The 23,457-nt window shown below is 46.3% G+C and overlaps 1 protein-coding gene across 1 annotated transcript in view; it reads right to left on the bottom strand.

Moving 5' to 3' along the window:
* Positions 1 to 4,494: 4,494 nt before the first annotated feature.
* SNX24 (sorting nexin 24) overlaps positions 4,495 to 23,457 on the bottom strand; it is a gene marked incomplete at its 5' end in the record, with an annotated part of 240,290 nt that continues 221,327 nt past the window's right edge. Inside the window, 3 exons of the mRNA XM_082253324.1 lie at positions 4,495 to 4,866; positions 16,327 to 16,391; positions 20,800 to 20,832. Coding sequence (XP_082109450.1) covers positions 4,796 to 4,866; positions 16,327 to 16,391; positions 20,800 to 20,832 — 169 coding nt within the window. The 3' untranslated portion in view covers positions 4,495 to 4,795. The remainder of the gene's footprint in view (positions 4,867 to 16,326; positions 16,392 to 20,799; positions 20,833 to 23,457) is intronic.

Here is a 23,457-nt window from a genome sequence, read left to right as displayed (position 1 = left end):
AAAAAAAAAGAAAGAAAACTGTAGTCATTTGCAACTGTTTTAGCAGATCAAGTAGAGGGAAAAAAAAAAATGGAAATCACTAAATTCTATGGAAAATATGGAATCATGAAAACAATACAGTACACCACTAGTACTTTGTTGCTCCACCTCTGGCTTTTAAAACAGCTTGAATTCTCTGAGGCATGGATTTAAATATCAAACATTATTCTTCATCAATCCGGCTCCAACTTTCTCTTATTGCAGTTGCCAGATCAGCTTTGCAGATTGGAGCCTTGTCATGGACCATGTTCTTTCATTTTCACCATAGACTTTCAATTGGATTGAGGTCAGGACCATTTGCAGGCCATGTCATTGACATTATATGTCTTTCTTGAAGGAAAGTTTTCACGGCTTTTGTCCTATGGCATGATGCATTCTCATCCTGAAAAATGGTGTCATCACCAAACATCCTTTCAATTAATGGAAAGAAAAGTGTCCAAAATTTCTACACAATTAAACAATTGAATGAACATTTTCCAAGATTGGTGATTCCATACTTTAAGCACTGCAGTCATCCCAAACCATTCTTTTATGGGCTCTGCACCTACAGTGCCATGTTCTTTGTATATAATTACAGCTATGAAGCTGCAGGCACAGGAGTGCCTAGGCAACTCCACAAAGCAGGAAGTACAATGCTAATTTTTAGGTGGAATTTCAGGATTGCTTTTAGGCACAATAAACATTTCTAAATTCTCCCTATAATATAGCAAATCTTCACCTTTTGGGTTCAGTTTCACTTAAAGCCTAGTTCACATAGACTTTAGGTTGCAAATGTCAGACTGAAAAACAACTGTGCATATACAAAGCTTTCCACTAGCTTCCAGCTTCTATGTTGAAGCCTTTAAAATTAATTTTACCCAACCTTATCCCCCTTTTTCTGTGGACAGCTACTGCTTTCCCACCGGTGCCAGAGTACAATATGTATGTTCTCCCTCTGCAAAGATACCTACAGAAATGGTTTAGTGCAGGGGTATCAAACTTAACATCATCACGGTCTGCATTAGCATTGTAGTTGCCCTCAAAGAGCCGGTTGTATCTTATCTGTAAGATATAGCCCAAAGCACCCAACCCCATTACATCAGATGTCAACCCCCCATTAGCAGTCGTGTCCCCCACCCTCCCTTACATCACTGTCCACCCCCCCCCCTACCTTGTGCTGCTGTGGGTGATGCTGGGAAGCAGAAAGTGAAGGGTGTGGAGGAGGGCTGGAGTCTGCTGAATGGGGAGACCAGGGCAGGTGTCTGGGTGCTGCGGCTGCACATTGAGGATCTGTAGGGAGAGTTCTGTCCTCTCAGCTGCCGAGACGGGGAAGGTGGGCAGAAATAAGCCTCTCTGCAGCTGAACGGAAAAGCTCAGGATCTGGCGGAGGAGTTCTGTCCTCCCCTCTGCTGCTGACTGCCGAGACGAGGTGGGGGCAGAAACAAGGGGGTTGCCACAGCTGCAGGAGAGGTGCCGCCGAGACGAGGTGGGGGCAGAAACAAGGGGGTTGCCACAGCTGCAGGAGAGGTGCCGCCGAGACGAGGTGGGGGCAGAAACAAGAGGGTTGCCACAGCTGCAGGAGAGGTGCCGCCGAGACGAGGTGGGGGCAGAAACAAGGGGGTTGCCACAGCTGCAGGAGAGGTGCAAAAGCCACACGTAATGGCCTGGAGGGCTGGATTCAACTTGCAGGCCTTGTGTTTGACATGTGGTTTAGTGGGTAGATCCTACATGTACTGCCATCAATGTCTGTAGGCTGCATTAGTGTGTGTCACATACTTTAATAAAAAAAACTCCAAACAATTTTGGTACTTTTTTTTTACTTTATTACTGCTTATAAACATTAATCTCTTCTAGTATTCCAAATTAAATATACAAATGCAAGTAAATGGATACACCGATCTATACATCAGTTTGGTAATAGTAATCACAATTTATATTATACAATGATATACTCATCTGAATATGATGCAATAAATATGTCAATGTAACAGTTTGATCAAATAATCATGCATTGTCAATAGTGTTACTCTACTATATATACTACTATAGTGTATGACCTGTAATGTACAGGATTTTATTTTCCTCATTTTATGGCACAAAAAATGTAGAATGTCGTTTATCTATAGGTACCTTTTTGTTTGCCTGTGAAAATCAGTACCTGTAAAGAACTAAGTTTAATCCATGGATCTGGATACTCCCTGATGAAGTGAGTCCTCCGTTCAAGCAGAGCAACACAATGCTGCACAAAGTAACTTGCAGGCCATGACTCCTTCTCCAATGTATGTACCATCCACTGCACTGGAGAACCATTTACCCAGCCTGAAGAAGGCAAAATGCTCATTTTTTTCAACAAATAAAGGGTCTAATTGATCTTAAGCATGGTTATGGTACACAGCAGGTTGAAAAAAAATCTGAAATTAGTACAGCGATCCCCCTACTGAGAACACTCTGATCAGCACTCCTAGCCATTGGCTGAAAAAGTGCTATTCAGGAGCCGGTCGGCTGCTGGTTTTCCAGCAAGCTCGGCTGGCTTCTGCTTGACTGGCTGGCATACACTCGGGCCAAATGTTGGCCTTTTTTTGTTTTTTATTGAACTGGCCGATGTTGCCCAGCATAGTCCTGCAGTGCAATCAATTTGGTACACCAAAGCAATCTACTTTCTAAGCTTTGTGAGACCAATTCCAGAATAATGTATTGTGGGATCACAGAGAGGGATTCACAGGGACCCACTTTTCTGTAGGCAGCAGAAGACATAGGGGAAGGGTCTCCTATATAATGAAATCTCATTGTTAAAACATTATTTTTGGAGATCATAATCAGCCTTTAATCATTATACAGGGTAGTTAGTTTTCATTTCTGCATGATTATTTTTTAAAAATCAATATCTTAAACAATTGTGTGCTATGATTAGGAGGTACTGTTAAATCTCTGATACATGATATGCAAGTCACAGATCAAAAAGTAAGCTGTAATGAATAGCAGCAAGACAAATCAAAATAGGTTTTATGCTCTTATACGCAAAGACATTTTATAAAAGTAAACCAGTCACATACATGCTGGTATGGGCCAATTTTGCAGGCCCATGTGTAATTTAACCCCTAGGCTCTAGTTACTAGTAAACTTCCACCACTAACTTATACCTATAGGTAAGCCTATATAATAAGGCTTACCTATAGGTAGTGTAAAATTAGGAGATATTTACTGTACATGCAGCTAATGACATCACTAGCGCATGCGCTCTGAAGAAACAGCCACCTGTGCCTTCCCTTCAGAGCCCTGTGCTGTAAACGTCAGTTTCCGCACGCATATGTGGGAGTGATGCCATCGTGGCTCTGGCCAGTCACAGAGCCGGAGTCCGCGAACCTGGAAGCAAGACGGGTGAAGACGGGAGTGCCTGCAGCGCTGACATTTCGGCGCTGGAAGAGCTTCGTTTTAAGGTAAGTTTAAGATAACGTGCCAGTATGCAATGCATACTAGCACATTATGACATTATTTGACAGGGTAAGGGGAAAAAAAAAAAATGTTCAGCGGTTTACAACCCCTTTAAAGGAAAATGCTTGTTCTAGGCTAACATGACTAGGACTGCATGTGACAAAGGCCCACTGAAGACAAAATCGGAGGCATTTCTGGCCAACACAATGCCCTTTGCTTTTAGCTCACTGCGCCGACAGGGGGCGGGTGCCTGCAAGATCAGGTTTAGATCAGAGACAGTCTAGCCAATCACAAGCCAAGCTGCTCTTAATCAGTACAGGTGACACAACAGGCACGCACTTTCTACAGACCACATGGAGCACCAGGAGAGCTAAAGTAATAAATGTCGAAAAGTTATTTAAAAACTTTTCTTTAAAATCAGGACTTGCTGAAATCAAACCATATCAAAACTGACCAACTTCACATGCATTGGGAAGGCAGCAAATATGCAACACAAGTACTGAACACTCTACCAATCTATGTGTCTGTGTACACCCATCCTCCTTGCTTTACAATTCTGACAGCATAGCTTATGCAGGAACTAAACAGGGAAAACTCCCACTGCATCATGGATCTTCATTTTTTTTTCTCTTCTGGTTAGACCTACAAAACTATGGAGATGCTAAGGAGAGCTCATACTTAGTGGCACACATTCAAATCTCTGATCATGTAGTAGAATAGGGAATGGTTTATACACAAGGGTTATTTGTTTTTCTAAAGTTTTAAAGCTATTAAGATATAAAAAGGTTTCTAAATCCTCTTTTAAAAGAGTATTGGCTAATTTCACAGATATGACCGAATGCCTGTGAACTAGGTGACAAGCCATCTACACACATTGGACCATAATACATAAAGTTCTGATATGAGGTATACATGCAGTGGCAGCACACTGTATATATCAATATTCCCTTTCACACACCACTGAGAAGAAACCGCAAAATCAGAACAAAACCGGCCTTCAAAACCAACTATACTATATAGTGTGTGTGTGTGTGTGTGCACACACATACTTTGGGATTCAGTTAGTCCGCTGTAATGGACAAATTGGTGTGTTCATCAAATGCCCAGTGTAAAATATGCCTATTTGGCTAAGATTCAGGTTTAATTGAACATGTGCAACATGTCTGTGGTTAGCTCTCACACTACAAAACCACTATTACATTTTCTAGTGAAAAAAAAAAAGAATAAATTAGTACATATTACAGACTCTTCCACCAAACACTGTAGCTAAAGTTTACAAGAGCATGTGCTTTTCCTCCAGAGTTCCACAGGAAGGAGGATGCGTTGTACCACTGGCATCATGACTTTAGCTGGTCTGTAAGTGTGGGTAAAATATGCCATGAAGAACACCCTCTATCACAACATTTGCTGCATGATCTGAGTAAGAAAAATAAATATGTCAGTACAGCTGGGGACTTAATGCTAAAGTCTAAGCAGATACAAAAGACACACATTAATTCAGCTCTGTATTCATTATTATACCATTAAAAAAAAAAAAATTATAATATATATATATATATATATATATACACACACACACATATACATATATATATATATATATATATATACACACACACACACACACACATATATATATATATATATATATATATATATACACACACACACACATGCACAGTCATGGCCAAAAATATTGGCATCCCTGCATTTCTGTCAGATAATGCATCACTTCACCCCTAAAAATTGTTGCAATTACAAATGTTTAGACATTCTCGTGTTTACTTCTTTTATTTATATTGGTATGACACAAAAAAGTGGAGAAACAAGAAGCCAAATCCGACGCATCCCACGCAAAACTCCAAAAATGGACTGGCCAAAATTGATGCCACCTTCTTAAAAATGTAAGAAATAATTGCATTCCAAATTTGTGATGCTCCTATAATTTGTAATTAAAGGGATTGTAAGGGAAAATGCAGGCCATGACTCCTTCTCCAATGTATGTACCATCCTCAGTGTGCAGCAGCCCCCCTCGGCCCCCCTAATACTTACCTGAGCCCATCCTTTTCCAGTGATGTTGCAGGACTTTTTCAGTTACCCAGGACTCCCCTCCTCATTGGCTGAGACAGCAGTGTGGCGCAATTGGCTCCCACTGCTGTCAATCAATGTCAGTCAGCCAATCAGGAGAGAGAGGATCTGACCACTTCACAGAGCAGGCAAGTATAATATATTTGTTATTAAAAACAAAAAGACTTTACAAATCACTTTAAACTCACTTGTATCCATTAACAAGTGGTGACAATATAGAAATAACACCAGCAACCGGTTAAAATTGTGAACAATTGACTCAATCTTTCTGCTGTGTGTCTCTGTGCCACACATGGCATGGGGAAGAGAGCAAGAAATAATTGTCTGAGGATTTAAGAAAAAAAAATTGTGGAAAAGCATGGACAATCTCAAGGTTACAAGTCCATCTCCAGAGAACATAATCTTCCTGTGTCCACTGTGTGCAACAGCCCATGGCACTGTAGCTAATCTCCCTGGACGTGGGCGAAAAAAGACAAACTGATCAAAGATTGCAACAAAGGATTGTTCGAATTAGTGGATAAAGAATCTCGATCTACTTCCAGACAAACTCAAGCTGAGGCAAAGGGTACAACTGTGACAGCTCGCACTATTTGTCGCCATCTCAATAAAAAGGGAGGCTATGATAGGAGACCCAGGAGGACTCCACTGCTAAAACAGAAACCTAAAAAAAACAAAAACATACCTGAGGAAGCCAAAATCACTTGTGGGAGAATGTGCTGTGGACAGAGAAAAAAAATTACAGCTTTTTGGCAAATCCCATCATTCTACTGTTTTCGAAAAATAAATGAGGCCTTTAAATAAAATAATACAGTCCCTACAGTCAAACATGGTGAAGGTTCACTGATGATTTGGGGTTGCTTTGCTGCTTCAGGCACTGTATGTCTTGACCAGGTGCATGGCGTTATGAAATCTGAAGACTACCATAGAAGTTCAGAGGTCATGGGTCTTACAGTAGGACAATGACCCAAAGCACACGTCAAAAAGCATCCAGAAATGGTTTAAAACAAAGCCCTGGAGAGTACTGAACTGGCCAGCAATGAGTCCAGATCTAAATCCCATAGAGCACCTGTGGAGAGATCTCAAAACAGCAGCTGGGAAAAGGAACCCTTCCAATCTGAGAGAACAGGAGCAGTTAGCAAAAGAAGAGTGGTCCAAAATTCCAGTAGAGAGGTGTAAAAAACTCATTAATGGTTACAGAAAGCAACTGATTACAGTTAATTTTTCCAAGGGGTGTACTACCAAATATTAAAGGGTGCCAATAATATTGTCCAGTCCATTTTTGGAGTTTTTTGCATGGAATGTGTCAGATTTGACTTTTTGTTTCCCCCAATTTTTTTGTCTCATACCATTACAAACAAAAGAAATAAACATGAGAATGCCTAAACTTTTGAATTACAACAATTTTCTGGGTGAATTGGTGCATTATCTGACAGAAATGCAGGGGTGCCAATATTTTTGGCCATGACTACATACACACAAACACATACTGTCTATATATATTTACACAATATATATATATATACACACACACACACACACACACACACACATATATATATATATATATATATATACACACACATTTACTGCTCAAATAAATTAAAGAAACACTTGTTAATCAGAGTATAGCATCAAGTCAATTGAACTCCTGGGATATTGATCTGGTCAGTTAAGTAGCAGAGGGGGTTGTTAATCAGTTTCAGCTGCTTTGGTAATTAAATTAACAACAGGCGCACTAGAGGGGAAACAGACGACCTCCAAAACAAAAATGGTTTTCTGTTATGTCCTCCGACAGTCGCCGCCTCTTCATATTCGTCACTAATGGGGTTATTGACCTTTGCTCCGTAGGAGTAGCTAGGCAACAGAATATATTAATATCAAAGCTTTTAGCATATCCCACCCCCAGGGGGTGGTCCCCTCAGTCCATACCTCCCTGCTTCCTGCATTTCCAACTCAGTTTCTTATGCCTAGCTCAGGAGTATGCAGGCTGTTCCTGTGCTGGGGTTCTCAGTCTCAGCTTCTTTTCTCTTTTTGATTTTATTTGAAGTTTTTTCTCTTTCTTTTACTTAGCTGTTTTATTTTCAGCGTTAGTTAGTTCTTCTGATGAAGATGATCGTGCGGTGCTGGGTCTCAGTCTGGCCACCCTGGTTCCCAGGGCTCAGGGCCAGGGGCTTCCCAGCCTGCCATCGAGCTTTCAGCTTAGGTTTTGCCCTGGCACATTGAACGACCCATCCCTGTTCGCTGCAGGGATGCTATCGGTGAGGTGGCTACCTCACTGGACGCCATTGCGGTTTCGCACCGCGGTTCCGTTGCGTCATGCTTGCGACACTCCCTGTCCTCAGTGCAGCGGTTTGGTCGCTGGAGCAGGCTCCCCATGCCATCCGGACTGGTAAGTGTAACTCTATGTGGGGACCTGTCTATTTGGGTGTCAGTCTGGGACTGTGTGACCCTGCATGTCTGTGTGGCTGCTGTGCTCCCTGTCAGTTCCTGTGTGAACTTGCTGCCTGTGTGTGTGGGCTGTGAAGGGGGGGGGGGGGCTCTCCCGCTCTGCTGGGTGTCTTTGTGAAGCAGTCAGATTTTCAGCATGCTGTGAGGCGATCCATTTTTTTGGGGCAATATCATGGTGGCAGGTCCTGTGAGGTACTGCACGGCGGCGTTTTTGGCGCCAAACGCCGCCATTTTGAGTGGCGATCGAATCGGCCACATGTCGGCGCCATGTTCTGTTTGCCCTGGGATTCCTCAGCCGAGCGGCCATGTTTGTGTAGCCTTGCATAGGCTTCATAGGGGCGGTTAGTCTTGCATCACTTCCTTTTGCTCTGGGACAGCGATCGGTGCAGCAGCCTGTGTGTTCTCTCCAGGTTTTTATAATTCCTTTTTTCCTGTATTTCTTGCCCAGTTTCTTGTCCCTGTGGGGGTCGGTGTATTCAGTGGGTGCGGTGGGCTACGCTCGCCACGATCTTAAAGGGGCAGTACCCTTTATTACTTATTTTGCTGGGGCATGGATTCTCAGGATTGCAAGTTTCCTCCCAGCCTGGTGGGGGGCCAAGGGGCTGCTGCTTCCCCCGAGGGGGCTGATCTGGCCACTATTGTGGCAAACTTAGCTGCTCAAGTGCAGATGCTGGTGGCTGATCGATCCACAAAACGGCCCAGGGTGTCTTATTTCCTCTGATTCGGAGGGCGATGGGGCTGCTATGGCTGGAGTGCCCTTCTCAGGGTCTCACTCATCCCTAGACCTTGTGGGGTCTGACAGGGAGGCTGAGGTGGAAGGGGTTGATAGTTCTCCCCCTGGCTCGTCTGAAGAGCTTGCAATCATGGATGAGTTGGTTGCTTCTATCAAACAAACGCTGCATTTGCAGGATGAACTATGTCCTCCTGCTTTGATGTCCTCTTATGGGACGCAAAGGAAACGCAAAACATCGCAGGTTTTTCCTTGCTCTACGGAATTTCAGCGCGCGGTTGATGAGCAATGGCGCAATTTAAAGAAGCCTTTTGCTGTGCCGAGTAGGTTCAAGCTGCGGTATCCCTTTACACCAGCTACTGATGAGCGTTGGTGTGTGCTGCCTCAGGTGGATCACGCGGTGGCGATTTTGAATAAATCCACTGCGATTCCTGCTGAGGATACCCCGGTGTTCCGGGACCCAACAGACAGGAGGTTGGAATCTCTGGCCCGTCATGCTTATACGGTTGCTGGCTCTATGCTGAAGCCTATTTTTGCTTCCATTATGGCAGCCCAGGCTATTGCGGATTGGACGCAGGTGCTCAGGCGTACCCTGGTGGCTGACTCTGCCCCGCCGACAACTTTGGCTATGGTGGATCAGATTCATCAGGGTGTCATGTATTTGTGTGATGCGGACCTGGATTTGGTCCCTTTGGCTGCGCGTCTTTCTAGTGTGGCGGTCTTGAACCGTCGCCTGATATGGCTGAAATGTTGGTCTGTTGACCAATCTTCCCGCAAGACTTTGGCTAATTTGCCCTACGCGGGATCTCGCCTTTTTGGCGAATCTTTGGATACTCTGATAAAGGGTATTTCTGGGGGTAAAAGCACTCTTTTGCCCCAATCTCACAAGAATAAGTTTGTTCGTGGTAAGAAGAATGCCTCATTTAGGCCCTCTCAGGGGTCCTTTCGTGCCTTTCGGTCGCAATATAAGGGCAAGCCCTTCAAAGGCCAAGGCTCCCAGAAGAAGCCGTGGTCGGGTAAGCAGAAGTCCGGCCAGTCCGGTTCCGCTGCCCATAACAATGCGGCCTGAAGGGGCGCCCTCACCCGTTTCTGGGGTGGGGGGACGTTTGCTCGGTTTTCTTCAACCCTGGCTGGACCGCGTTCGGGACAGGTTGGTTCAGGAAATCGTTCGATCTGGATACAAGATCGAGTTTCTCTCTCGGCCGGCGGGCAGATTTTTCCCCTCAAACCTTCAGCTGACTCCGGAGCGCTTGCAGGATCTGCACCTGGCGGTGCGGGACCTGCGGGCCCAGGGAGTGGTGGTCCCGGTGCCTCATCAGGACAGATTTCGGGGGTTCTATTCCAATCTGTTCACTGTGCCCAGAAAGGAGGGCAAGGTACGTCCGATTCTGGACTTGAAAGCTCTGAACCGCTTTGTGCGGGTTCGCAAGTTCCGCATGGAATCCCTGCGATCGGTGGTGGCTGCCCTGGTTCCGGGGGAATTCATGGCCTCCATCGACTTGAAGGATGCATACCTTCACGTTCCCATCTTCGAGGGTCACCAGAGGTATCTTCGATTTGCCATTGAGGAGGATCATTACCAATTCGTGGCGTTACCCTTTGGTCTCGCTTCGGCTCCGCGGGTTTTCACCAAGGTGCTTGCGCCGGTTCTGACCTTATTGAGGGCCCAGGGCATTTCTGTCCTGGGGTATCTGGACGATATTCTGATTCGGTCCGCGACCAGTCAGGGCCTGGTGGACGACCTGTCCATCACGATGCAGACTCTGCAGGAATTCGGCTGGACGATAAATTTTCCAAAGTCCACGTTGTATCCGTCGGTTCGTCTTCCCTACCTGGGGATGATTCTGGACTCTGTTCAAGCGAAGGTCTTCCTGCCGGAAGACAAGCTTCGGATACTTCAGTGCGAGGTCAGGTCCCTCAGGGGCAATCAGTGCTCGTCCCTCCGGACGTGCATGAGGTGTCTGGGATTGATGGTTTCGGCCTTCGAGGCGATTCCCTTCGCCCAGTTTCACACACGGGAGCTCCAGGCGGAGGTCCTGGCCAAGTGGGACAGGCGTCCGCAATCTCTGGATCTGCGGCTGTCATTGAGCCATCTCACTCGAAGGGGTCTTTTGTGGTTGCTCCAGTCCCCGGCGGTGTCGGGGGGCAAGTCCTTTCGTCCTTTGTCGTGGACGGTGATCACAACGGATGCCAGCCTGTCGGGCTGGGGTGGTGTTCTGGGCGTTCTGTCCGCCCAGGGAACTTGGTCGGAGGAGGAATCCTCCCTTCCGATCAACATTCTGGAATTGCGGGCGATAAATCTCTGTCTTCTGCGTTGGACGGACAGGCTTCAGGGCCGTCCAGTTCGGGTACAGACGGACAATGCCACAGCGGTGGCCTACTTCAACCACCAAGGGGGCACCAGGAGTGCCAGGGCGGCTCGGGAAGTAGCCGACATTCTGTCTTGGGCCGAGACGCACGTCCCGGCGATATCTGCAGTTCACATTCCGGGGGTGGAGAACTGGCAGGCGGATTATCTGAGCCGCCAGACCCTGGACCAGGGAGAATGGTCCCTTCACCCGGATGTCTTCCAGATGTTGTGCGCGAAGTGGGGGTCCCCAGATGTGGACCTGTTCGCGTCTCGTCTAAACAACAAGGTGGAAAGGTTCGTGGCAAGGACGCGCGATCCTCGGGCAGACGCCTCAGACACGTTAGTGGCGCCCTGGAATCAGTATCGCCTGCCACTTCGAGAAGATCTCCTGTCTCAAGGACCGATATTCCATCCTGCTTTACAGTTGCTGGCTTTAACGGCCTGGCTGTTGAAAGCCAGGTCCTGAAGGATAGGGGTCTCTCCCCTGAGGTCATTCCCACTTTGATCAAGGCTAGGAAGGCCTCTTTGGGGAAGATTTACTACCGTACTTGGAAGGCTTACTTTGCCTGGTGTGAGTCCAGGGGGTATTCCCCTCGCTCGTACTCGGTGTCGAGAGTGTTGGCTTTCCTTCAAACGGGCATGGACAAGCGTTTGGCGTTGGCCACGATTAAGGGTCAGATTTCTGCGCTGGCTGTTCTCTTTCAACGCCCTGTGGCGTCTAACTCTTTGGTTAGCACCTTTGTTCAAGGGGTGCTACATTTGGTCCCTCCTAGGAGGGAGCCTCTGCCTCCATGGGATTTGAACCTTGTTCTGTCCGTGTTGCAACATGCTCCTTTTGAAATTATCAGGGAGATCTCGTTGTTTCTGTTGTCCAAGAAGGTTGCCTTCTTAGTGGCGATCACTTCGGCTCGCAGGGTGTCGGAGTTGGCGGCCTTGTCCTGCAAATCTCCGTTTTTGGTGATTCACTTGGATAAGGTAGTCTTGCGACCTAACCCGTCTTTTCTTCCGAAGAGGATCTGGGAATTTCACCTCAATGAGGATATTGTTCTGCCTTCGCTTTGCGTGAAGCCTAAGCATCCGAAGGAGGTGGCTTTGCATTCCTTGGATGTTGTTAGGGCGATCAGGGTTTACCTGTCTTCGACTAAATCCTTTCGCAAGTCGGATTCTCTCTTTGTCCTTCCTGAGGGACCTCGGAAGGGCATGGCGGCGTCGGCTGCGACCATCGCCAAATGGATCAGACAGACCATTGTGCAAGCCTATGCTTTGAAGGGGAAGGTTCCTCCTTTTCCTGTGAAGGCGCACTCTACCAGGTCTCTGAGTACGTCTTGGGCCTATCGTCATCAGGCTTCTGTGGCCCAGGTGTGTAAGGCGGCGACTTGGTCGTCCGTTCACACTTTCTCGAAATTTTACAAAGTGGATGTTCAGGCATCGGCAGATGCTTCCTTTGGCCGCAAGGTTCTTAGTGCGGCAGTGCCTTAGGGTCCCCTGTTTGGGCCCTTGGTTGTTGGGGGTGTTTTTACCCCTAGGTTACTTGTTTTTTCCTGGGTTGTTGCTCCTGTTGAGCACGTTTTTTCCTGTTGCCCAGTTGGTTCTCTTACTTTGGTAAGGTTCCTTTCTCTGATGTGGGTACTGCGTTGCTTTGGGCGCGGCTGTTTTTTCCACCCCTCATGTCTACACTGCTATGGGACGTCCCCATTAGTGACGAATATGAAGAGGCGGCGACTGTCGGAGGACGTAAGAGAAAACGTAATTTTTGTAAAATCTTACCTGTAAAATTCCTTTCTCCGAGTCCTCCGACAGTCGCCGCCCCCGCCCCTCTTTTGGGGTTTGTTTATGTATTCTACTGCTATGCTACTGAAACTGAGTTGGAAATGCAGGAAGCAGGGAGGTATGGACTGAGGGGACCACCCCCTGGGGGTGGGATATGCTAAAAGCTTTGATATTAATATATTCTGTTGCCTAGCTACTCCTACGGAGCAAAGGTCAATAACCCCATTAGTGACGAATATGAAGAGGCGGCGACTGTCGGAGGACTCAGAGAAAGGAATTTTACAGGTAAGATTTTACAAAAATTCCGTTTTACAGGGGGAGGCCACTGACATTTTTTTCCCCTACTTGTCTTTTCTCACTGTTTTTCACTCATTGCATTTGGCTAGGGTCAGTGTCACTACTGGTAGCATGAGGCGATACCTGGACCCTATATAGGTTGCACAGGCAGTCCAACTCCTCCAGGATGGTAAATCAATACTTGCCATTGCCAGAAGGTTTCTGCTTCTTCCATCACAGACTCGTGAGCATGGAGGAGATTCCAGGAGACAGGCAGTTACTCTAGGAGAGCTGGACGGGGCCATAGAACGTCCTTAACCCATCAGAAGGACCAGTATCTACTCCTTTGTGCAAGGAGGAATCGGATGAGCACTTTCGGAGCCCTACCAAATGACCTCCGGCAGGCCACTGGTGTGAATGTTTTTGACCAAACAATCAGAAACAGACTTCATGAGGGTGGCCTGAGGGCCCAATGTCCTCTAGTGGGCCCTGTGCTCACTGCCTGGCACCATAGAGCTTGATTGGCATTTGCCATTGAACACCAGAATTAGCAGGCCCACCACTGGTGCCCTGTGCTTTTAACAGATGAGAGCAGGTTTACCCTGAGCACATGTGATAGACGTGAAAGGGTCTGGAGAAGCTGTGGAGAACATTATGCTGCCTGTTTAGCATGACTGGTTTGGTGTTGGGTCAGTTATGGTCTGTGGGGGGGGGGGCATATCCATGGAGGGACGCACAGACCTCTACAGGCTACACAATGACACCCTGACTGCCGTTGGGTATCGGAATGAAATCTTTGGACACATTGTCAGACCCTACACTGGTGAAGTAGGTCCTGGGTTTCAACCTCATTTGGTGAGAGTATGCAGCCAGTTCCTGAAGAATGAAGGAATTGATATTATTGAATGGCCCCTGTGCTCGTCTGACCTAAATCCAAGAGAACACCTCCTCTGGAACATTATGTTACGGTCCATCCGCCGCCACCAGGTTGCACCTTAGTCTATTCAGGAGCTCAGTGATGCCATGGTCCAGATCTGAGAGGAAATACCCCAGGACACCATCCGCCGTCTCATTAGGAGCAGGCCTCAAAGTGGTCAGACATGCATACAAGCACGTGGGGGCCATACAAACTAGGGAGTACCATTTTGAGTTGCCGCAATGAAATTTCAGCAAAATGGACTAGCCTGCTGCATCATTTTTTCCACTTTGATTTTCAGGGTGTCTTTGAATTCAGCCCTCTGTAGGTTGATTGTTTTCATTTCCATTAAACGATGTGGCATCTTTTTCGTTCCTATCACATTACCCAGTCCATATCAGTATAAATATCCAGCATGATATCTTTCCCCATTGAGATCTGATGTGTTTTCAAAGTGTTCCTTTATTTTTTTGAGCAGTGTATGAATATATATATTGCAAAAGAGCAGTAATCAAAATGTGGTGTCCAAAATAAAGTGCAAAAAACAATAGTCCAAATATGTTGAAAGTGCATCCATAAATTCAAACTCACCAGATGTTGTTGATCTTATTACCTTACGGCAAAAAAGATCAAATAACGCTTAGGCGATCCCCGTGATCTCTAGTCCATCAGCCCAAACTTGCTTTATGGAGGATATTCCTAGACGTAGGCATTTGGAAACACAAAAGATGGACTCCTCATAGTGTAGTACTCTTTCTGATTATCGGAGCACACGGAGGGTGTCACCATCACTACTGAACTTGGTCAATTAGCACTTTGCACTTTTGAGAGGATTTCATGCTATTTTTTGGAATTCCAGTATACAGTATTTGTGGATGCACTTTCAACATATTTGGACTATTGTTTTTTGCACTTTATTTTGGACACCACATTTGGATTACTGCTCTTTTGCACTATATTTTGGACACTATTTATGTTTCATGACAATTATCAATGTTATTTATCACCTATGCATTGCACTTGAGCACTTTATCTTTAGTATAGTATTTGTAAATTCTGGTTCTTAAGCACTTTATTTATACATTTGAGGATTTGCGCTGCTAATAGTTGGTTGACTATATAATTTTCTTACTTAGGGGATGTAGTAGCAGCAGTCCTTAATTTTTATCTATTGTAGTTTTATCACGTATTAATTTTAGTTGGCATGAGTGAACTTAGTTAATTTAATTATTGCACAATGATTTGTAAAAAAAAAAAAAGAACATATTTAACTACTTGAGTTCCTTCTCCTGAAGAAGTGGGGTTCATCTGAGAAATGCATTGACAGATAAAACTTTGGTTTTGTGTATATAAGAGATAGATTGTATTTGAACTATTGTAAACTCTCCTTTATGGATCTTTTTACTTGTCAACAGTATGGCCTAGGATCGTTTGTCTTGGCCACACCATGAGCCATGTTATGTTACATACATGTGCTGAGTTTTTTTATGACTGTATCAATTCCCAGTTTTTATCTACTTTCTCGTTAATGTAAAATCAAGTATATATATATATAAAATCTTTTATGTCAGTTTTTTTTTGGGTGCTGTGATTGATAATGCGTGACTACCTCAGTTGTACAGTTTTCTGAATAGAACTATATGCTGTAAGGCCCCTTGTACACAGGCGCCTCAGTTTGCTGGATTCCGCTTGCTTAGCTGGGGATTGCTCCGCTGATTCCCGCTGAGCAGGGGGATAACAGGTCCATCTTTGTTCAGATGGACACAGTCCCGCTCTCCTCTATGGGGAATCAGGTGAAAACAGACTGCCAATCCATTTTCATCCGATCCTATCTGACCCCCCAGATGGATGGAAAATAGGACTACCATCCATCTGGATTTCGTGGCCAGGATCAGATCAGATAGCGGCAGATGTCAGCAGACCTTTGTCCACTGATATCCGTCGCTCGCTCCATAGGGGTGAATGGAGGGTCCGATCAGGTCTGCCTGAAAAAACGACAAGCAGACCTGATTGGACAGCCCGTGTGAAAGAGGCCCTAGTTTTAATATTTTTATTTGCGGATTATGTCTTCATATTATGTAAATTACACACCTTTACAAAACCTCCAAAGTATAAATAAAAGTAACACATTGCATTAAATAATAAATCAAGTTGCAAACAGGCTACATTTTGTCCTCTGCAGCAACTATAAATTATAAGATGTGACAAAAAAGCATTTAACGTTTGTAATAACCCTGCAGTTCTGTGCTGCTGGGTCAGATCAGTAAACAGCAGTTAACAGATGACAGGTTTGATTACCGTTGGCTGCAGGCAAGACATATGGATCCCTTAGGAACAGCAGCACAGGCTGGTGTGACAGTTTGCTGGAAAGGTCAAAAACACAAGCATCAGCATCAAAAATAGTAAAGAGAAAATGCAACAAACTAGTTTCAATAGGATGACGAGTTGAGACTGCAGTGCGGTGAAATTCAAATACAGTTACTGCTTCTGTTTTGCTGCAGTTTCCTTTGCCCCAATTACTGCAGACTGGGCACAGTTTATCTCACCCTGGATATGTAATAAATAAATAGCAGAGGCACTGCTGTGATCATAATGCATAAAAAAAAGACAATCTGAAAAACAACTTACTGGTAGATCTGGCCGGTTAAACTGTTGTACTTTCCAAATTGCCATTACAATAATATTCATCATTAATGTAGGATTAGGGTGCTGTGACAGCAGCATTGAGACTTTTAATGGTTAGGCTGGGATTCTGGAGAGACTTATTACTGCCCACCCAAGACATACTTTAACTAAAATATTCGTTTTGGACTTCCTCCAAACCAGTGATGGCGAACCTTGGCACCCCAGATATTTTGGAACTACATTACCCATGATGCTCATGCACTCAGCAGTGTAGTTGAGCATCATGGGAAATTTAGTTCCAAAACTTCTGGGATGCCAAGGTTAGCCATTACTGCTCCAAACCATAACATTTTCACATTTTAGTTTTTAAAGGACCAGGCATCATTTATTTAGTATTACAATCCATGAGTTAGTTACTTACCTCACTACCAAAGTATGCTGCCGCAAATATCACAACTTACCTAATACGACATTATATTACATTAACCTTATATTACTACCTCTGAATACAAAGAGGAAAGTGGGCATTTCCCCATCAACAATAAGTGGTACAACTACATACAGTAAGTGTTGAAACTAATATAGCTAGGCCTACACTGAAATAGACTTTTCTGTTTATTTTTAAAAGATGCTGTCATGAAGCAAAAACCCAATACAAGAAGGATCTGATGGCTTCTTCATCAAACTGGATAACAGCAGTGAAGCCTCAGATGCAAAAATCATTGCATTCTCATTGTCACAGCCTGTCCAGGGCGAGGCAGTGTATACATTTTGCGGTGTTCCCAGCGGTTTGGAAAATAGTATGTGTGCCTGGCCACAGGGATCAGTGGCCATATTCACACTTGGCTCGGCATTCACATCCTGGATAGAACTGGAACATGTGCCAATTTTCAGAGAACTATTGTGAACAGAAATTTAGACTATAGTCCACATCAGTGAGCTTGTCCATTAACAGGCAAATACTCTAAAGTAGAGGTTCTCAACTCCGGTCCTCAGGACCCACTAACAGGCCAGATTTTAAGTATCACCTTGGGGAGATGCAGACTAGAATACTGCAATCACTGAGCAGCAAAATATATCACCTATGATGTATTTCAGTTATCTTGCAAACCTGGCCTGTTAGTGGGTCCTGAGGCCCGGAGTTGAGAACCAATGCTCTAAAGCCTCGTACACACACACGATGAGGATATTGGACGCATTACTGTCTGCTTTTTCTTTGCATCCTAGTCTCATATGGAAAACCAATAGGTTACTAAAGTCATCCTAGTCTCCTATGGAAAACCAATAGGTTACTAAAGTTAAGAAAATTCTCATACAACAGAATACAACTTTGAAAATGATGTAATGTGCTGTCTTGTGTTGTATTATAATGTATTCTTTAATTTCCATTGCATGGTCTTGGTCTTCCAATATTTTTGGATGAATACTGTACAGATTAAAGGAAAATCACTTTGTTCTGGTATCGTACAAGAACAATTTTCGTGTTTGTCCCTTTGGATAATTTTGCTTACCGATTGCGAATGATCAGATTATTGTACGATCACTTCAAAAGTGGTATGTTTTGTCCGATTTTCTCATCGTCTGTACTAGACATTACTTACAATCTGATGAGAAGGGTGTGGACATGTTTTGTTTGTTTTAGGCTCCATGCACACAGGGCGTCATAAAAAGGAGCTCCAAAGCTGTTTCTTGACGCCAGGAAAAAGCAGCTTTTAGTAGCTTTTTCCATTTGCGTTACTGCACGTTTGGCCACGTAGTTTTTGGCAGCGTTTTTTCTGCCTCCATTCAAAATCAATGGTTCCCTATGTGAGCCTATTGATTTGAATGGAAGTCGCACCGCAAGTCGGATCAGGATGATGCGACTTGCGCTGTGAGAATTTTGAGGGGGAACTCCACACCAAAATGGGGAAAAAAATGGCGTGGGGTCCCCCCCCCAGGTTCCAAACCAGGCCCTTCGGGTCTGGTATGGAATTTGAGGGTAGCCCCATGCCAAAAAAAGGGCGTGGGGTCCCCCCCAAAATCCATACCAGACCCTTTTCCGAGCATGCAGCCGGGCAGGCCAGGAAAGGTGAGGGGACGAGCGAGCTGCCCCACCCCCCCTGGACCATACCAGGCCACACGCCCTCAACATAGGGGGGTGTGGGTGCTTTGGGGCAGGGAGGGCTCTGCACCCCCCACCTCTAAGCACCTTGCCACCATGTTGATGAGGACAAGGGCCTCGTCCCCACAACCCTGGCCGGTGGTTGTGGGGGTCTGCGGGCAGGGGGCTCATGGGGATCTGGAAGCCCACTTTAACAAGGGTGGCCCCCCCAGATCCCGGACCCCCTCCCTATGTGAATGGGTACGGGGTACATTGTACCCCTACCCATTCACCCCATAAAAGGCAGTGTATGCAAATAATGACAGGAGACGTTTTGAAAAGTTTAATAAAAATCTTCATCCGGTCTTCTCCTCTCCGCTCTTCTGCCCCCCGCTCTTCTGCCCCCCGCTCTTCTGCCCTCCGCTCTTCTGCCCTCCGCTCTTCTGCCCTCCGCTCTTCTGCCCTCCGCTCTTCTGCCCTCCGCTCTTCTGCCCTCCGCTCTTCTGCCCTCCGCTCTTCTGCCTCCTCTGGTCTTCTTCTGCCTCCTCTGGTCCTCCTCCGACGCTGTCCCCGGTGATTATGCCGGTCTCTGCAGCTTCTTATATAGCCATTGGGGGCGTGGCCTCCTGGTGACATCACCGGGAGGCCACGTCCCTAATGACTATATAATAAGCTGCAGAGACCGGAGACCGGCATAATCACCGGGGACAGCGTCGGATGAGGACCGGAGGAAGAAGAAGACCAGAGGAGGCAAAAGAGCAGAAGAGCGGAGGGCAGAAGAGCAGAAGAGCGGAGGGCAGAAGAGCGGAGGGCAGAAGAGCGGAGGGCAGAAGAGCGGAGGGCAGAAGAGCGGAGGGCAGAAGAGCGGAGGGCAGAAGAGCGGAGGGCAGAAGAGCGGATGAAGATTTTTAATAAACTTTTCAAAACGTCTCCTGTCATTATTTGCATACACTGCCTTTTATGGGGTGAATGGGTAGGGATACAATGTACCACCCCATACCCATTCACATAAGGAGGGGGTCCGGGATCTGGTGGGGCCACCCTTGTTAAAGGGGGCTTCCAGATTGCGATGAGCCCCCTGCCCGCAGACCCCCACAACCACCGGCCAGGGTTGTGGGGATGAGGCCCATGTTGAGGGCGTGTGGCCTGGTATGGTCCGGGGGGGTGGGGCCGCTCGCTCGTCCCCTCCCCTTTCCTGGCCTGCCGGGCTGAATGCACGGATAAGGGTCTGGTATGAATCTTGGGGGGGACCCCACGCCGTTTTTTTGGCGTGGGGCTACCCTCAAATTCCATACCAGACCGAAGGGCCTGGTTTGGAACCCCACGCTGTTTTTTCCCCATTTTGGCGTGGAGTTCCCCCCTCGAGATTCTCACAGCGCAAGTAGCACCACAAGTCGGATCACTTCCATTCAAATCAATAGGCTCACATAGGGAACCATTGATTTTGAATGGAAGAAAAAAAACGTATAACGTGGCTTAACGCACGTTAAGCAACGTTATTCAGCCTTTAGCAGCGTCAGACGTTTTTACAGCTTGACGCTGCAGCTCCAGAACGCACAGTTCCTGGGTTGTTTTTGGAGATGTAAAACGCCTATGCCACTTGGAGCTCCTAAAAGCTCTATGTGTGCATGAGGCCATAGAATAACATGGATGGGCATTCTGCAGCTGCAAAAAAAAACGTCTGACGCTGCTAACAGCAGCTCTAAAAACATCCAGTGTGCATGAGGCCTTAAACTTCCTTTAAAAAAAAAGCAATGCTGTAAATCTTTTGACTTTTATTAGGAATCAAGAAATGTATTGTCAGTTTACAATAATAATCATAAAATGAAGTTGTAGTTCCTTCCAATGCTATACACAATAAATAAATAAATGTATGGAAAGTCACATATAAATTTGACAACACACCACAACATAAATAATATATTAAAAAGGAAAAAATATACCCCACCCACTGACATTTACCATCTCAATTTACAATAAATACCTAAAGAAAATTATAATAAATAGTTCCCAAATTCCTTCCTAAAACAACTTTATAATCAATCAGAAAACCATTCTAGTTTTACCTGGTTTCTTCTGATTCAAGTTCTTCAATCGACCTAAAAGATAGTAAAATTATTATTTTATATTATTTAAAGAGTATGTAAAGCTAAACTTTTTTGTTCCTTTTTGGATGAGTAGGGAATGGTCATTTTTCCTGTCTATGTCCTGTCATTGAGATTTTCTTTCACTTCATATCTTTCCCAAGTGAGGGGAATTCTCCTCTTAAGACAGTTGTCAGCAGAACAAGTTTACTTGTTGAAAGATTTCCCCCCTCACCTCCAGTTTAAATATAGTGGATTTCGGGGGGGCGTGGCCTGGAGCGGCATGGAGTAGGACGTGAGTGAGAGCAGCTCCGCCGGCGTATACTGCTTATCACACAATATCCTGCACCCCGAGATCCTCTCTGCCTCCCCGATATCACCGATCGCCCTCTGGACCGTCCGCAGCATGTCGCCGCCCAAAAAAACGGCGGACACGGCCGCCAAGCTGGACAAATACCGCCGCACAGAGAAGGACTCCCAGTCCCAAGATGGCGCCCAGGCGGGAGCGGAGGCGAGCGCGGCGGGAGCCGACACTGCAAAGGTGCTTGAGGCTATTTCACTGTGCCAGGCTTCCTTGACCTCACGGATTGAGGAGGTGAAGATTGACATCTCCCTGGTCCGCCAAGATCTCCAGGCAGTGCGGGAGAGGGTGACTGAGGCAGAGCAGAGGATAAGCACTGTGGAGGACTCCCTGCCCCCCCTGCAAAATGCTTCTGATCGCCTCCAGCTACAGGTCACCCAGCTCCTGCTCAAGCAAGATGATATAGAAAACAGGCTGCGGAGGTGTAATATCAGGCTTATAGGATTGCCTGAGGGGGCAGAAGGAGCTCACCCGCCAGACTTTTTAGAAAAACTCCTGATTGACACATATGGCCGTGAAGCCTTCTCTGCTACTTTTGTGGTGGAGAGGGCCCACCGCCTGTCTGGCAGACCACCGCCGCAAGGAGCACCCCCCCGCACCTTCATAGCTAAACTCCTGAATTTCCGGGACAGGGATGCTGTGCTCCGTCTCAGCAGGGAGAAGGGCAATATCCCCTTTGGGAATGGAAGACTGGCAATATTCCCTGACTTTTCGGCGGAGGTTCAGAAAAAACGGAAAACATTTATTGAAGCAAAACGTAGGCTCCGCATAAAGAACATCAGGTACGCCATGCTGTTTCCTGCCCGTCTCCGTGTGGAGGGAGACGATAGAGTGCACTTCTTTGACGATCCAGAAGCTGCTATTTCCTGGCTGGAGCATCTTGAGGCTCGAGGTTGATTATGCCTCGTGCCTCTTCCCCCCTTCTCTTATGGCGGAATCTCCCCGGATCTATTGGACTCCTTCATTGTTCCCCTTTCACTTGCTCTGTATTGCTGTCTTCGCTTACCCCCCCGGGCCCTCTGGCTCCTGGCCTGGAGCTGCGGTCGTGTCGGAGGGTGTTTGGAACTATTTGGAACTGCTTTGGCTCACGGGCTGGGAGGCCCACGACCCTCCTTTATCCCTTTGATTCACCTAGCCGGACGCAAGTACTATTTTTTGTTGTTCTCCTAGTTCATCTACACCCGGCATGGACACTCCCATCCGTACAAGCCGGTGGAGCATCTGGAGTCTCTCACTGTTTGTCCTATATGCATGTCTTGCTACCCAGCGAAGTTTCGCTCTCCATGTTCGCCTATGTTAGGCGCTTTCCCCAACCTCCCCTCTGTCACGGCACCGGGTGGCAGGGGTGGTATTTCCACTACACCGGTGCACCACTGTGCCCCTTGCTTCTACTGGAATATTTTGTTGCTCCTCCTTTTTTTTTTTTTTTTTTTTTCTTTTCTTTATTTTCCTGTTGGTGGGCCCCTTTTTTGGGTCGCGCCAGGTGATTGATTGGGTTGGGTACTCGAAAGCCCGCACCAGTTGGGGTAGGTGCAGGGCGGGGAGGGTGGGTGAGTTGTCTTTATTGTTGATGTATGTCATGTTGTATTTTTTTTCGAGCACTATGCAACGCATTATAATACCTGTATTGTATGTTTCTTTAAAGCTGGGTGTAATTTTGACCTCTCTTACTGCTGCTATGTGGTTCCCAGATATGGTACTGTCGGGTGGTGGATTGAGTCGAACGGAATCCCCGGAGCTCCTGCAAGCTGTCCCATTAGCCCCATTCTATGGCGCACCTTAAATTCCTTACCTGGAACGTCCGGGGCATGAGAGATAAACTTAAACGGTCGGCGGTGTTTGACATCCTAAAACGCCTCAGGGCCGATATTATAGTTCTGCTCGAGACCCATCTTGATGGTGCTCTCCACAGGGTGCTGAAGCGCCCGTGGATAGGCTGGACGTTCCAATCCCTGTTCACTTCCCACTCCCGTGGAGTGGCGATTTTGGTCGCCAAATCAGTGCATTTTGAGCTCCGGGGGTCCTCAGTAGACCCACTGGGAAGATATGTGTTTTTGGACGTACTGCTACATGGTGAACCCTATTTGCTGCTGGCCTTCTATGTACCCCCACCTTTTGCGGCCACTATATTACTAGAGGGTCTGGACTTCATGATGTTGCACCCCCGTACACCAGCAATCTGGCTTGGGGATTTTAACAACACCATGAACCCCGGTCTAGACAGGTTGCACACCTCCGGGCCTGCACAGCCCCAACCCACGACCACCAGATTTGCCCGC

This window comes from Pelophylax lessonae (genome assembly GCF_965119305.1).
Source record: "Pelophylax lessonae genome assembly, chromosome: 1".
NCBI lineage: Eukaryota > Metazoa > Chordata > Amphibia > Anura > Ranidae > Pelophylax > Pelophylax lessonae.
This window is presented reverse-complemented; position numbering and strand designations above follow the sequence as displayed.